Below are 14,071 nucleotides of genomic sequence, written 5' to 3'. Positions count from 1 at the left end.
ACGTTGTGGTGGTCTCCTCAGGTGGACCTATTTGCCACTCATGAGAACATGCACTGCCTGTTGTTCTGCAGTTTTCAGTATCCGATGTGGGGAGCATTGGGGGACATGCTTCAACTGGATTGGAGCTTTCTGCTTCTTTACGCGTTTCCTCCCATACCCTTGATTCCTCAGGTTCTGAGGGAGAGACGCCAAGACCGGGCCCAAGTTATATTGATTGCCCCGAATTGGCCAAGAAGGGTGTGATTCACAGATCTTCTTTACCTTCATCACACCCTCCACTCCATCTCCCTCTCAGGGCAAACCTCCTCTCACAGTCGTAGGGGCAGGTTTTACACCCCCACCTCCAGAGCCTGCACCATCATGCCTGGAGATTAAATGGGGCAACCTGAGCTCTTTCTCTCTCCCACTGATGTGGTGAATGTTATTTTAGCGTCCAGGAGACACTCCACCAAATCTAGCTATTCCTCTAGATGGGCCAGGTTTGTGAAGTGGTGTGGAGAGAGGTTCATTGATCCTTTGAAGGCCCATTTATCTGATGTATTCAGTTTTTCATTTTCCTTGGCCCAGCAAGGTTGTGCTGTGGTGACGGTTAAGGGCTACTTGTTGGCCTTGTCGGCCTTCCTTTGTTTGCCACCAGCCATCTTTATTTAAGTCCGCCATTGTTATGAGGTTTATTAAGGGCCTCACCAATAGGTTTCCTCCCACTCCTTTCATAATGCATTGGTGGGATTTGAATTTAGTTCTTACATTTTTGATGGGTTCTCCTTTTGAGCCTCTTCATAGTTGCCCTTTGATGCTGCTTTCTTTTAAGACTATTTTTCTGGTGGCCATCACCTCAACTTGGAGAGTAAGTGAGCTGCAGGCTCTTAGTTCTAAGCCTCCTTTAGTATTATCCAAGCAGATAAGATAGTTCTTAGGACCAGGGCTGCTTTCCTGCCTAAGGTGGTTTTATTTTCCACCTGGGACAGTCTTTCACATTGCCTACCTTCTATCCTCCCCCTCACCCTTCCAAGGAGGAGAAGAGACTTCACCGCCAGGATCCACAGAAGCGGTCAGCTTTTATCTGAACAGAACCAGAGACTCAAGGTTGGACGACCAGCTCTTCGTTGGCTTTGTGGGGAAGATGAAGGGCAAAGTCATCCATTAGAGAACCCTGTCTAGGTAGATCATCTTGTGTATCAAGATATGCTACGCTCTGGCCAAGAAGGAGCCTTCTGTATCAGTGCTCATTCTACTAGAGCAAAGTCTTCCGCATCTGCTTTGGCTAGATGAGTCCCTGTAGTGGACATTTGTAAGGCTGCAACAAGGGCCTCCCTCCACACTTTCATGAAGCATTATTGCTTGGATTCTGAGGTGAGGGAGATCACCATCTGTGCTGCAGGACTTTTTGGTATGAGTAGGTGGACACCCTCCTCCGGAAGCTAAACTGCTGTGGGATTCAATTCAAAAGGTGAAGAATCTACAGGCAGATGTATCCATCAGAAGAAGAAGTTACTTACCTCGGGAACCATTTTTCTGGTGAATACAGTATCTGCCTGGGGATTGTTCACTGACCCACCCTCCTCCCCGTTGTCCACCTTCATAAACCAAATTTTCTTTTATTGTTTGACATGGTTGTTTTCCTATGTCTTTTGTTTGCCATACTGTTGGTTCTTAGGAAATGATTTGTTTCTTTAGCTTTTCCTCTTTATCTATATACTGTGTGTATTTGTGTATATATTGTTTACTGTGTATACTCCAATTAGTCAAGTCAAGTCAAGTCAGAGAATTTATATAGCGCACTACATACCCAGAGGGTCTCAAGGCGCTTAAGGAGGGTGGGGAATTACTTGTCAAATATCCACGTTTTAAGTTGCTTTCTGAATGCTAGGTGGTTCTGGGTAAGGCGAAGGTAAGTGGGAAGTGAGTTCCAGGTTTTAGCTGCCAGGTAGGAGAAGGATCTACCTCCCATGGTGATTTTGTTGATGCGAGGTACAGTGGCAAGGGCTTGGTTGGAAGATCGAAGCTGGCGGGAGGGGGTGTAGAAGGACAGTCGTGTGTTGAGGCATTATGGTCCGGTTTCGTAGAGTGCTTTGTGTGCGTGGGTTAGGAGCCGGAAAGTGATCCTCTTATTGACGGGAAGCCAGTGGAGGTTTTTCAGGTGACCAGAGATATGATCTTTAGGCGGGATGTCTAATATGAGCCTGGCTGAGGCGTTTTGGATTCGTTGGAGTTTTTTCTGGAGTTTAGCGGTAGTCCCGGCGTAGAGGGTGTTTCCATAGTCCAGTCGGCTCGTGACCAGAGCGTGGGTGACCGTTTTCCTAGTTTCGGTGGGGATCCAACGAAATGTTTTTTTGAGCATGCGAAGAATGTTGAAGCAGGATGAGGAGACGGCGTTGACTTGTCTGTTCATTGAAAGTGAGGAATCCAGGATGACGCCCAGGTTCCGTGCGTGGTCTGTCGGGATGGGTGCTTTTCCAAGGGCTTCTGGCCACCAAGAGTCGTCCCATGCGGAGGGGGCGGTACCTAAGATGAGGGCTTCTGTTTTATCTGAGTTCAGTTTCAGACGGCTGTGTTTCATCCATTCGGCTACTTCTTTCATTCCTTCGTGTAGGTTAGTTTTGGCGGTGCTAGGGTCATTGGTGAGTGATAGGATCAGTTGAGTGTCATCCGCGTAGGAGATGATGTTGAGGTTGTGTTGGCGGGCGATGTCCGCGAGGGGGCTCATGTATACGTTGAAAAGGGTGGGGCTGAGTGAAGATCCTTGTGGTATGCCGCAGATGACTTCAGTGGCCTCTGACTTGAATGGTGGAAGGCGGACTCTCTGGGTTCTTCCGGTGAGGAACGAGGTGATCCAATCTAGTGCTTTTCCTTGGATTCCGATGTTTCTGAGGCGCTGTAGAAGGGTGCTATGGCAGACTGTGTCGAAGGCTGCGGAGAGGTCGAGGAGGATGAGGGCGACTGTGTCTCCATTGTCCAGTAGAGTTCGAATGTCGTCTGTTGCTGCGATGAGGGTGGTCTCAGTGCTGTGTTTTGCTCGGAAGCCGGACTGTGAGGAGTCGAGGGATTTGTTGGCTTTGAGGAAGGCGGCAAGCTGGATGTTGACAGCTTTCTCGATGACTTTGGCCGGGTCGGTCCTCCCGTTCATCTCGAAGGCACAGAAAAAATAGGTGGAACTGACGTCAGCACGCCTACGAGGTCTTCTTATGGCTCTAGTGATGTCATACGGGGTCACGAGCTGAGCAATTGTGACGTCCTCATCAACGTGGGAGAGCTAAGAAAAGATTTCCATGGAATGCTGGTGCAAGGGGTAATTCAAAAGGTGAGGAATCCACAGGCAGATACTGTATCCACCAGAAAAAAAGTTACCAAAGGTAAGTAACTTGTTCTTTAGATTGCTCATGTGGTTAAGGGTGGGAAGATGAAGGCCCCTTTTGAAGTGCCTGCCGCTGTGGATATCATCCAAGAATGTACGAACCCCTTGTGGGAATATGGGAAAACGTTGAGCGTTTTTAAAGGTCGTCAGTTCAATTGAAGGAAGATTTGTTCATTTCTATCCTCTGAATGAATGTGTCTTTCCCCAACCAAATCTAATCCAACAAAATGAGTATGTAGTTCCTAACAGGCAAGACAGAAAAGTGAAAGATTGGCTAAGTGTGAGGCAGTGTTCACTAAGTGCTGGGAGGAAAAAGGGGAGTTCCTTCTTGCAGGATAAGGGCCCTCACACACCCGGCCAGCTAGGTGTCATGCTTCATCATGGGGCTTGCTCCTCGTCAGGTCGGCGCTGAAATACCTAACGGGCTCCCTCCGAGGGGCTCTTTGGTGGAGATCTTTTATTCCAAGCTGTTTGGTGCAGTGGGTGTGAGGGACCTAAAGGGTGTCGATATGTGGAATGTGGGTTACTAGACCATGTAAGGATTAAAACAGGAATTAGAAGTTCCGGTCCCGGCAGCGTTTGTGGTAGGACCACCGACAGTCGTGCAGTGAGAGCACAACACTGTACTACAAGGTGTCTTTACATGCCGGTAGTCGACGTTATGAGCCACCAACCTAACTAGGGTTGGCTGACCATATCTACAGGTACCACACTTAGGGTGCTGTTTGTGGTCTATCATCATTACCTAACTAGACTACCACAAGTAGTGTAGATAAACTGTTTTTTTGGTCCTGAAGAATTGCTTTCAAATTGACACGTCAAGAAACATGTCGACCACTTTTTAGAGCGCGATATCCTGTAGCATTATAACAGGGGCGCACTACATCTTTATTTTTAATCAGGTTAGAAGCCATTTTCATTAAAATTGTCTTGATTGGACTTCTAATTCCTGTTTTAATCCTTATACGGTCTAGTGACCCACATTCCCCCATCTACATCCTTTAGGTCCCTCACACCCACTGCGCGAAATGGCATGGAATAAAATATCTCCGCCAAAGAGCCCCTCATAGGCTGCCCGTCAGGTATTGCATCAACGAACTGCCGAGGAGCAAGCCCTATGATGAAGCATGACACCTAGCTGGCGGGGTATGTGAGGGCCCTTATTCCGCAAGGAGGGATTCCCCCTTTTCCTACCACCACTTAGTGAACACTGCCTCACACTTAGCCAACGTTTCCCTTTTCCATCTTCCGTGTTAGGAACTGCCTACTCATTTTGTTGGATTACTTTTGGACATGTATGCTGGACCTGTGTAAAAGCCCAGAGTCCCCCTCTTTAGGTTATATTCCCAAACAAATGTCAGGAAATGGCATATTTATTGAGAGGATATGACTGAGGAAATCTTCCATTTCTATTTTATGTGATGTCATTTACTATAACGTGTACTCAAGAAGCCACTTGAGAGTTTTTGAACCTTTACAAGGATTCTCCAGTCTCCCTTCTTTTACCAACCTAAAGTCTCTGCTATTGTTTTGAGTTCTTTGTTTTTATATTTTGGATGAGCCATTACGTATCATTCAAAATTGTCGTATTTTTTTCTCGTTCCTTTCTGCAGGTCATGGGATCGTTGTTCTTTCTCCTAGCCTGTATTCTTTACAAGCCACCGCCAGAAACCCCTCTGAGCAGCTCGGGTACATCAGATGAATCGCCCTCACCGGTCAAGAGCGACACAGATTGCGCCATTTGACATCCCCAGGCCCGTGCTTTGTGGGTCACGTTACTGTAAACTGGTGCAGTTGTTCGCCACATCCGTGCTTGAGAAGCTGAGATATCTTTAACGTGGTACCCACATTCCCAAGGGTCCAGGTGGGCTCTTCCTTACATGGATCACTTCACAACCGTTGCTGCTGCTTTTCACCAGTAAAACAAGGGCTTTCCATAACACATGATTTCAGTATGTGTCAAAACAGGAAAACAAGCTTCGTATTTCAATACAGGACACACCTGGAACAACCAGGAATAGCACAAACATGTGTCAGTTTTTACACACCTTCAGCTTGTATTGTTTTTGATCTCTTTTTTTTACTTAGGAACTGCTTGCACGAGTAATACCAAGAAGGATGTTCAGAACTGTGCGCTTCGGTAGTAAGAAGCAAAAGGGAAGTAGATCTTGGTTGCGCTGTCTCCGTTTAACTGATCTTATTTGTGAATCTGATCCCCCCATACAATCAACAATGAGTTCGTAGACCTAAAGAGTTTATTTCGAGGACAGGTGCCAGCCTTGCCCAAACACAAGGAGGTGTGTACATTCTTGGATGACGTCCACAGCAGCGGGCACTTCAACCGGTGGGTCAGAAGGGGCCTTCATCTTCCCACCTGTACATCCTTACTGCTCCCTACCAGGGAGGCCAAGATGCAGTGTGCACAAGGCCTTCTGGGCACGAATTTTAAAATGTGTTTTTCATACAATTTGGAGACCACTTTCTGTAAACATTGCTTGTTTGAGTGACACATACATTCAAGTTCTGGTTGTCTTATGGAGTCAGTAGGTAGCATTATTGCCATTTGTGGCTTTTTATATTATTCATTTGATTTTAAATATCAATATCCTTAAGTGGCATTAGTAATAGTTTAAACAGGAAGCCACTATATTTTTTTATTTTATTCCTTTTTCAGTTTTATTTATTCTTTGAGGCGCCTTTTTGTAATCACGTTAGACGTAGATGTGTATTTTTTATATGCATAGACCGGTATTTAACGTACTGATGTCAACAGCTTTGGGGCAGCGACTGGAAAATACTGTGAGTGAGGTGTCAGGCCAGTCTCCTGCTCATCAACTTCCTTCTCAAAAGCACACGTTTTACACACTCACAGTCTGTGTTGACTTTTAGTAAGTGTTCATTGTCTTCTTTGTGCACAGATATTCTGGTTCCACAACCAAGATTCAAACAGTTTACCACAAATAAGGTGTCAGTAAGGTTCTCCTCTTTATGATTTTACACACCCAGTGCTTCTCTCTTTCTAAACCAACAGGTTTCTGCTCTGCTGTGTCCTTTGGCAACAGTTTAAATGTGAAAATAGGCTGTCCTAGAGACTCACTGTACCAGGTATATAGTCAAGTCTCACTGGGCCTGTTAAACACACGTCTGTTGGTGCAGCCCCCGCAAATTCCACGTATGTATTCCAGATTCTTTCTCACACCATTGGTCTCAGCTGCTCCCTCTTTATTTTCTCACATTTTATCTTGCTTTCTATCTCCATCTCTATTTCCTTCTCAATCTCAACCAATCTCTTTCTCCCTCTCTCTCACTTGCACACAGCAGTGCCACATACTCTTTACAAAGCTCCAAGTAAACGCTAGCTACCAGCACTGCGGTGAATGAATCCAATAGGTTCTCCACAAAGGGCGATAAAGTAGGCAACAGTGTAGTGGCAGTAATGAGTAGTGGAGGGAAATTGACCGAAACAGACAGGTGCATACGGTGTAAACAGCCAGGCACCTATCTTGCAGAAGTAAAAAGCACTAATTTGGATGTGTTAAAAAAGAAACCATGACTATATCTAGTAATTAAAGAGGAGTTTGCTCCACTTTGAGGTGACCATGAACACAGACTCGAGACATTCAGAATGTTCACAAAAAGCCTTTACCGTTTGCTCCATTTTTCCTAAGAAAAATTCAGGGCATCGTTTGTGTAGGTGACTGAAATGCTGAGGCGTTTGTAGAGTTTGCAAGCTTTTTCATTCTTTCTGCAGAAGAGGTAGAGCTGTTATACAATGTTAGGTAAATTCACTAGAATATTCTGTGATACAAGTTATCTATCAACAGATCCTTTAAAAACCTTTGTGGCATAGCAAGGCTATATTCTCACAGAGCTTCCTAACTGAATTTAGCTGATAGTACAGGAAATAGTCAGTGAGCGATGGGGTCTGTGCCTAGCACACACTGCAACCCCAAAGTCATCAGCCGCTTGAGAGAAATCCAGATATGGCTTTGGGGAGAGGCACTTGATTGAGGTCACAGGGGTCTGAGCCCTCCAGAGTAGTGACAGTTTCTCATATAGAGGCAAAGGCCAGAGGTTGGCATAGTCAGCTACAGTCACTGCCTTTTCACAGTTCTGTAGGAAACGAGATAAAAATGGGGAATGCATATCTGTAAAGTGTAGTGCAGTTGCTTGATTGGTGCTATTCTTGACCAATCAGACATCTCATTAAAAAAAAACACTGGCTTGGCTATGGCTGTTGTGGTTTTAAAAGATAGAACTACGGTTTGGTCATGCTTGTAAAGCGCGTGTGCGTTTCAAATTTGTTATTTCTGTTTATTTTTTGTTGTTTTTTTAATGTTTGTTTGCTTTTCTTTTTTCCTTCTCTTTCCTTATTACATGTTCTAGAACTACTATTTTTCATGTTCCTTCTCAACTTTTTCTCCTCTTTCTAATTCCTTTTTCCTCTCTATTTTACTATGGCTAATGTTCATAATGCTAAAATAATCTCTTTAAATGTCAAGGGTTTGAGACATCCTGTAAAACGTACAAAGATTTTGGATTATTTGGGAAGTTATAAAGCTGATATTTGCTTCATACAGGAAATACATATTGACGACAAAGTCTTAGAGTATATGAAAAAATGTGGGTTGATACTATTATTTCTTCTCCTGCGAAAGGTAGAAAAAATGGGACTGCTATTCTTTTTGCAAAAAAACGACATTGTCAAATTTGAAGTAAATCATCAAATCAGAAGGTAGATATGTAGTAGCTAAAACTAAAATTAATGATTTAGTTATGTTTTTACTCAATATATATGGTCCAACTGCTGATGAGCCTATGTGTTGGTCTAATCTAAATACTGAAGTACTAAAGTTAGGTGACGTTCCTCTTATAGTTGGAGGAGATTTTAACCTTATATATGATCCTTTACTAGATAGATCTTCTCTTACTAAATATCGTCCTCCTAAAGCTTTTTTTTACTTTTAAATCTTTTCCTAAAACTACAAAATAGGTGGATAGTTGGCGATTATATTTTCCTACAGAAAAAATGTTTACCTTTTTCTCTAACCTACATAACTCACACTCTAGACTTAATTATTTATTAATTTCCAGACAACTAATAAATTCTGTAGGTACTCCTACTATTGTTAATATTGATATTTCGGATCATGCCTTAATATCCTTTGTTCTACAATTTAACTACAATTTTAAAACACAATCCAGATGGTGAATGAATACTAGTATTGTTCTTAAGGAACACAACAAATTGAAACTCTTACATGCTCTTCAAGAATACTTTCAGCTTAACCCAGAAGGTTCTACATCCATGGTGAATAGATGGGACGCTGTTAAAGCTTACATTAGGGGTATTTCCACTTCTCTCATGGCACATGAAAATACATCTTTTAATTCAAGAATTAAGGAACTGGATAATCAGATTGCAAAATTTGAAAGACTTTTTCTTACTTTCAATGACCCCCAATATAGGTTGAATTTGCAAAAACGTAGATATGAATTTAATTCAATCCTTAGCAGAGTAGCTGATTTTCAACTCTCCAATTCTAAAGCCAAATTCTGCTTTAATGCTAACAGGTCTGGATGGCTTTAACCAACTATCTACGTATTGAAAAAGATGAAATACAAATAAATTCAATTCATGGCCCCAATGGAAAAATCGCCCTATCGCAAAATTATATTGTTAATGGATTTCTAAATGATTACGCTACTCTATATAATAAACCAAACTTTGATTATTCTTTTTTCATTGACTCCTTTTTATCTAAATGTGGTCTACCCAAGATTTCCCCATTAACAAAAAATGTATTAATTTTGCCCATTACTGAAGATGAAATTCTATTAGCCATTAAATCTCTTAAACAAAATAAATCCTCAGGACCAGACGGCATACCGGCGGAATTTTATCAAGAATTTCAACTACAGCTTATTCCTCATTTATTTAAACTATCTACCTTTTTTATTTCTACAGGGCTACAACAGGTTCTTTTACTGAAGCTTTAATTGTTGTACTGCCTAAACCTAAAAAGAACCCTACACTTGTATCAAATTATCGTCCTATTTCATTAATAAATAAAGATTGTAAGCTTTATGCCAAAATACTTGCAACTAGGTTATCCTCTGTTTTATATTCTGTTATTCATTCAGGTCAGTTTGGGTTTATGAGAAATACATATTCGGCAAATAATACAAGAACATTACTACATGTTATAGAACAAGGGTCCAATTTAGCTTTACCATCAGGAGTACTAGCATTAGATGCTGAAATAGCTTTCAGTAAAGTTCATTGGCAATTTTAATTTTGTATTTTACAAGCATTTAATTTTGGTGATTTATTTATCCCTTTGATATCTGCTCTTTATTCTACTCCTACAGCTCATTTATTTATTAATGGCAAACCTCAAACCAATTTTCTCTTTTCAGAGGTACCAGACAGGGATGTCCTCTTTCCCTGCTCCTATTTCTTCTTGTTATTGAACCTTTTCTTGTTTCCATCAGGAAATGTAGGATATTTCTGGAATTAATATTAAGGGGGTTACTTTCAAAATGTTAGCATATGCAGATGATGTACTTTTATTTATTAGCAATCCTTTATCCTCATTCCCTCCTTTATTTGAGATTATATCATCTTATTCTAAGATTTCTGGTTATAAGTTAAATGCTAATAAAACAGAGGGGCAGATTTTCGGACTTGCGGTACTTTTGTGCCGCCGTTACATCACTTCTGTGACGCAGTGGCGACGTAAACCCTGCGCCATGTTGCGACCTACTTACATTGTGACGCATCTATGGAGATGCGTCACGGTGTAAAGCCCTGCGCCACATGAAACCTGCGTCAGGTTTCATGTGGGCGTTTCCTGCCAGAGGGTGGGGGGGGGCGTTCCATCGCAGGAACGCCCCTGAAAAGTGACTCAGTGAAATCTACAAGATTTCACTGAGTCACTTTACCAACGCTGATGCGTCAAAACCCTGCGCCTGCTTGTAGCAGGCGTAAGGCTTGACGCACCACGTTACAGATAGGGCAAAGTTGGAATAGTGCTGGAGTTGCGTACCGCACGCAACACAACTTCAGCACTGCGCCAACCTCATGCCCTAGATACGACACGCATTTGTTTATTCCTGCGCCATGGTGCGCCGCATTGTAAATGCGGCGCATCATGGGTGGCGCAAGGATAAACGTGCGTGCCGTATCTTTCCTGGCGCATCTCTGCTGATTGGCAGAAATACGTCAGGCAACATAAATCTGCACCAGAATGTTTTCCCATAAATATTTACTGCACCCCAGATAAGTTACCCATGAAGGATATAATTTGGCAAATTGATATATTTAAATATCTAGGCATTTTGTTTTCCTCTTCTCTATAAACTACAATATCATTCAATTGTGTTTCTATTTTAAGTTACATCAAGGATAAAATATCCAAATGGTCTTCACTTCATCTTTCATGGTGGTGAAAATTGGACTCCATAAAAATGACTATAGCACCAAAAAATGTTTATTCCCTACCTGTGATTCCTACTCAATTTCCTATGAAGTTTTACAAAATTGGAGATTAACTTCTCTCTAAATTTCTTTGGCCCAATAAAGTACCTTGTATTGGTTATAAAAACGAAAATTACCTAAATGTAATAGAGGTTTTAGTGTACCGGACTTTTTTTGTTATCATAAAGCTTTTATATTAAAACAAAGTTCTCCTTGGTTTAATCATTCTCATTTGTTTAATTTACCCACATGGCTTCCTATAGAAAAGAGTTTAATACAACCGTTTCCTTTACCTACTTTGTTAACTATGTCCAATAAATCAATATTTGTTAATAAATCTGTTATTTTATAATCCACTAAGTTAATGTTATATGATTTCGATTCAATTTTCCAATCACCCATGTCCATTACTCAAGATATGTCATTATGGTATAATCCGAGCATAATATTTACTAAAAATGTTAGATTTTGGCACTCGTGAATTAAAGCTGGTATTTTTTACCTCGAAAATGTTTACTAAAATAACGCTTTTATTTCTTTTGATGTTTTACGGACAAAGTTTCATTTAACTTCCTCTGATTTCCTCAAATATGACATGTTATGCAATTATATATTTGATTCAGTTCCTCATAATATACCTTCTAATGCTAAATCAGATTTGTTATATTCAAACTGTATCCACTTTATCTCATGGCATTTCAATATTGTATAAAAAGATGATTGCATATCAAGGTAACAACATTAATGTGACTTTAACATTCTGGAATAATGAGATTTCAATCTCATTATCTCATGAAACATGGAAATCTATTTGGCTTAGAAATATTTCAGGACGGTTACCTGTTTCGCTTTATCAAACAAATTCATAAATTTGATATAATTGTTTATGGTCCCCATTGAGATTGTTTCAAGCTAAACTTCTTCCGACTTCAAATTGTTGGCAATGTAATTGGCATACTGGTTTTTTAAAACACATGCTTTTTGAATGTCCTTCTGTTTTTAAATTATGGTCTGAAGTATGGGAGGCTATAAAAAAACGTAATATTCATGATGATTTATCATTTAATTTGTTAATTTGTACATCTATTGTTCTTTCTAAAAACTTACTTGACTTAGAAGGTAAACATTTTAATTTCCTGTTGTCTGCAGCTTTAAAATCCATTAGTGCATGCTAGAAAGATGTTTCATTATTATCTGTTCATGTTTGGTTTTCATGGGTTATTTTCACTAGAAGAGGAGCCCATTTATCTTTGAACGGTATTCATCATAAGTGTAACTCTTATAATTTATTTTGGAAACCTATTGATAATTACTTATCTTCTTAAAATGTATTTTCCTCTAATTATTTATTGATATTATAACCTAGTTTCTATTTGTTAGTAGCTCTATTTTAATGAGTATTAATAACATATGTATACCTGTTTCCTCTCATTCCCTTTTAATGTTCTGTAATACTATATTATAGTACATTGTACCTGTTGAATTTTATTGAGATTGACAATTTCCATATGTTTTTATTGGGTATTTTCATGGTGCTATTTTTTGTATTGTTGGTTGTTTAATATAAAGTGTAATAAACTATTTAGAATACAAAAAAAGATAGAACTAGAGCTATGCTAGATATTTCTCTCAAGTCAAGATCGAGGATTCACCAGCCCTGTGTCACACTTCCAACCAGCTTACATCAAATCTCTTGCATAAGGGAAGGGAGAGATCATCCCCTTGCTTTGTGGAAACCATGTAAATGGCAACATTTAGTAACATCAAAGAAAAATATGACAATTGTGAGTCTCAAATGTAGGTTCTGCCTACCCTAGGGCTAACATGCAGGTATTATTGACCATTCATAGACCAATAAACAGCCACTGTGTGATCTCTTGTACCAACCTGCTCTGAACTGTTTTAATCTTAGGGAAGTCTGGGATAAAGAGATCATGTCTCAAACACGCCTTCAGAAAGTGTGGAGCGAAAAGTTGTCACAGAGCAGCATTGACCGGTAATGGGATAAGCGTATATCACAAATGGTTGACACTATAAATTGCTGTCATCTCATTCAAATTGAAATCCCTCTCTTCCTGGAGTGGAGAAAGACACTAGAATCTTGGGTGATTCTGTACTCTGTTGAAATATTGCCTTTAGCAACTAAGGGCTCCCAGCTGTGCATTTTGACTTACCTGTCCTTACACCAGCACACCTAACACACTTCTGCAATGCCCTTTTAGGCTCCTTCTCATGAGCTCCTGTATCACTATATACTGGGGATCTAAACCTTTGTTGTAAATCATGGTCTTGGATGTCACCAGTGGCTGCCTCTTACTGATTCTCAGATTCCATATGTTGACACCGACATACAATATGTTCGTTTTATGTTCAAGTGTAAAATGCTGTGGTGTACTTGTTTTCTTACTAAATAATGCATTATGTCAAAACGATTTACATTAATTTAGAAAACAGAAAAGGCCCAGATTGGTACAGTTGAACCTCCAGCTTGGCTTTACTGACACTATTATTAGAGCTTAGCTCAGCAGGCATTAGTGACTAGCGCAAGCTCAAGTTTGCAAAATTAAGGTGTTCTCTTCAAGGGCCCGGTTCACATCGCCAATACCGAACCCAAGTGGCACTTAGGTGACCACATACAATATTTAGGAGTTCAAGGACAACATTGTTATTTGCAAAGTATAAATTTGGATTGGTGAATGGATGTATTCCCTGAGTGCCCTGACCTTCTGGCCTGTGAAACACTCTCCCTCCGCACAATTCTACCTGGCTGTCACCGCCGCTGACCAAGAAGAGCAGGGTTCGATACGCTCTCAACCTGCTCTCTGTGCCTGCCCTGTTTTTGCCTGCCTTGGTGTCTGGTTTGGCATTTATTTAGTTTAATTTAGATTTGGCATTGGTTTTGTTTTTTATTCTGTTTGCCTCTCTTATTAACCTCTTTTTTGCCTTCTCTGGCGTTTCTCCGGCGATTGAAGACCACGCCAACTTGCTGCTTCCCGCCCTTCCCACCTCCCAGCTGCGCTTTCCCTCCCCCTCCCCTATTTGATGGAGGCCGCTGCGCTGCCCTGTGCAGTGGTTGCGCCGATGAAAGGCAAGCCCATCTGCATCAGACCGTGACCCGACCGTGACCAGTGCCAGGAACCCAGGATCTGCACCCACCCACCGCTATGACGCAGCCACCCTCATCGCCCTCAACCCTGGAAGGAACAACAACTGCCAACTGTCCACGCCTAGCACCA

The 14,071-nt window shown here is 41.2% G+C and overlaps 1 protein-coding gene across 1 annotated transcript in view; it reads left to right on the top strand.

Moving 5' to 3' along the window:
• LOC147706352 (solute carrier organic anion transporter family member 4A1-like) overlaps nt 1-5,899 on the top strand; it is a 184,704-nt gene extending 178,805 nt beyond the window's left edge. Inside the window, exon 11 of the mRNA XM_086932844.1 lies at nt 4,969-5,899. Within this exon, the coding sequence (XP_086788970.1) occupies nt 4,969-5,100 (132 nt within the window). The 3' untranslated portion in view covers nt 5,101-5,899. The remainder of the gene's footprint in view (nt 1-4,968) is intronic.
• Nucleotides 5,900-14,071: the final 8,172 nt, after the last annotated feature.

This window comes from Lissotriton vulgaris, chromosome 7 (assembly GCF_964263255.1).
Source record: "Lissotriton vulgaris chromosome 7, aLisVul1.2, whole genome shotgun sequence".
Classification (NCBI taxonomy): domain Eukaryota; kingdom Metazoa; phylum Chordata; class Amphibia; order Caudata; family Salamandridae; genus Lissotriton; species Lissotriton vulgaris.
This window is presented reverse-complemented; position numbering and strand designations above follow the sequence as displayed.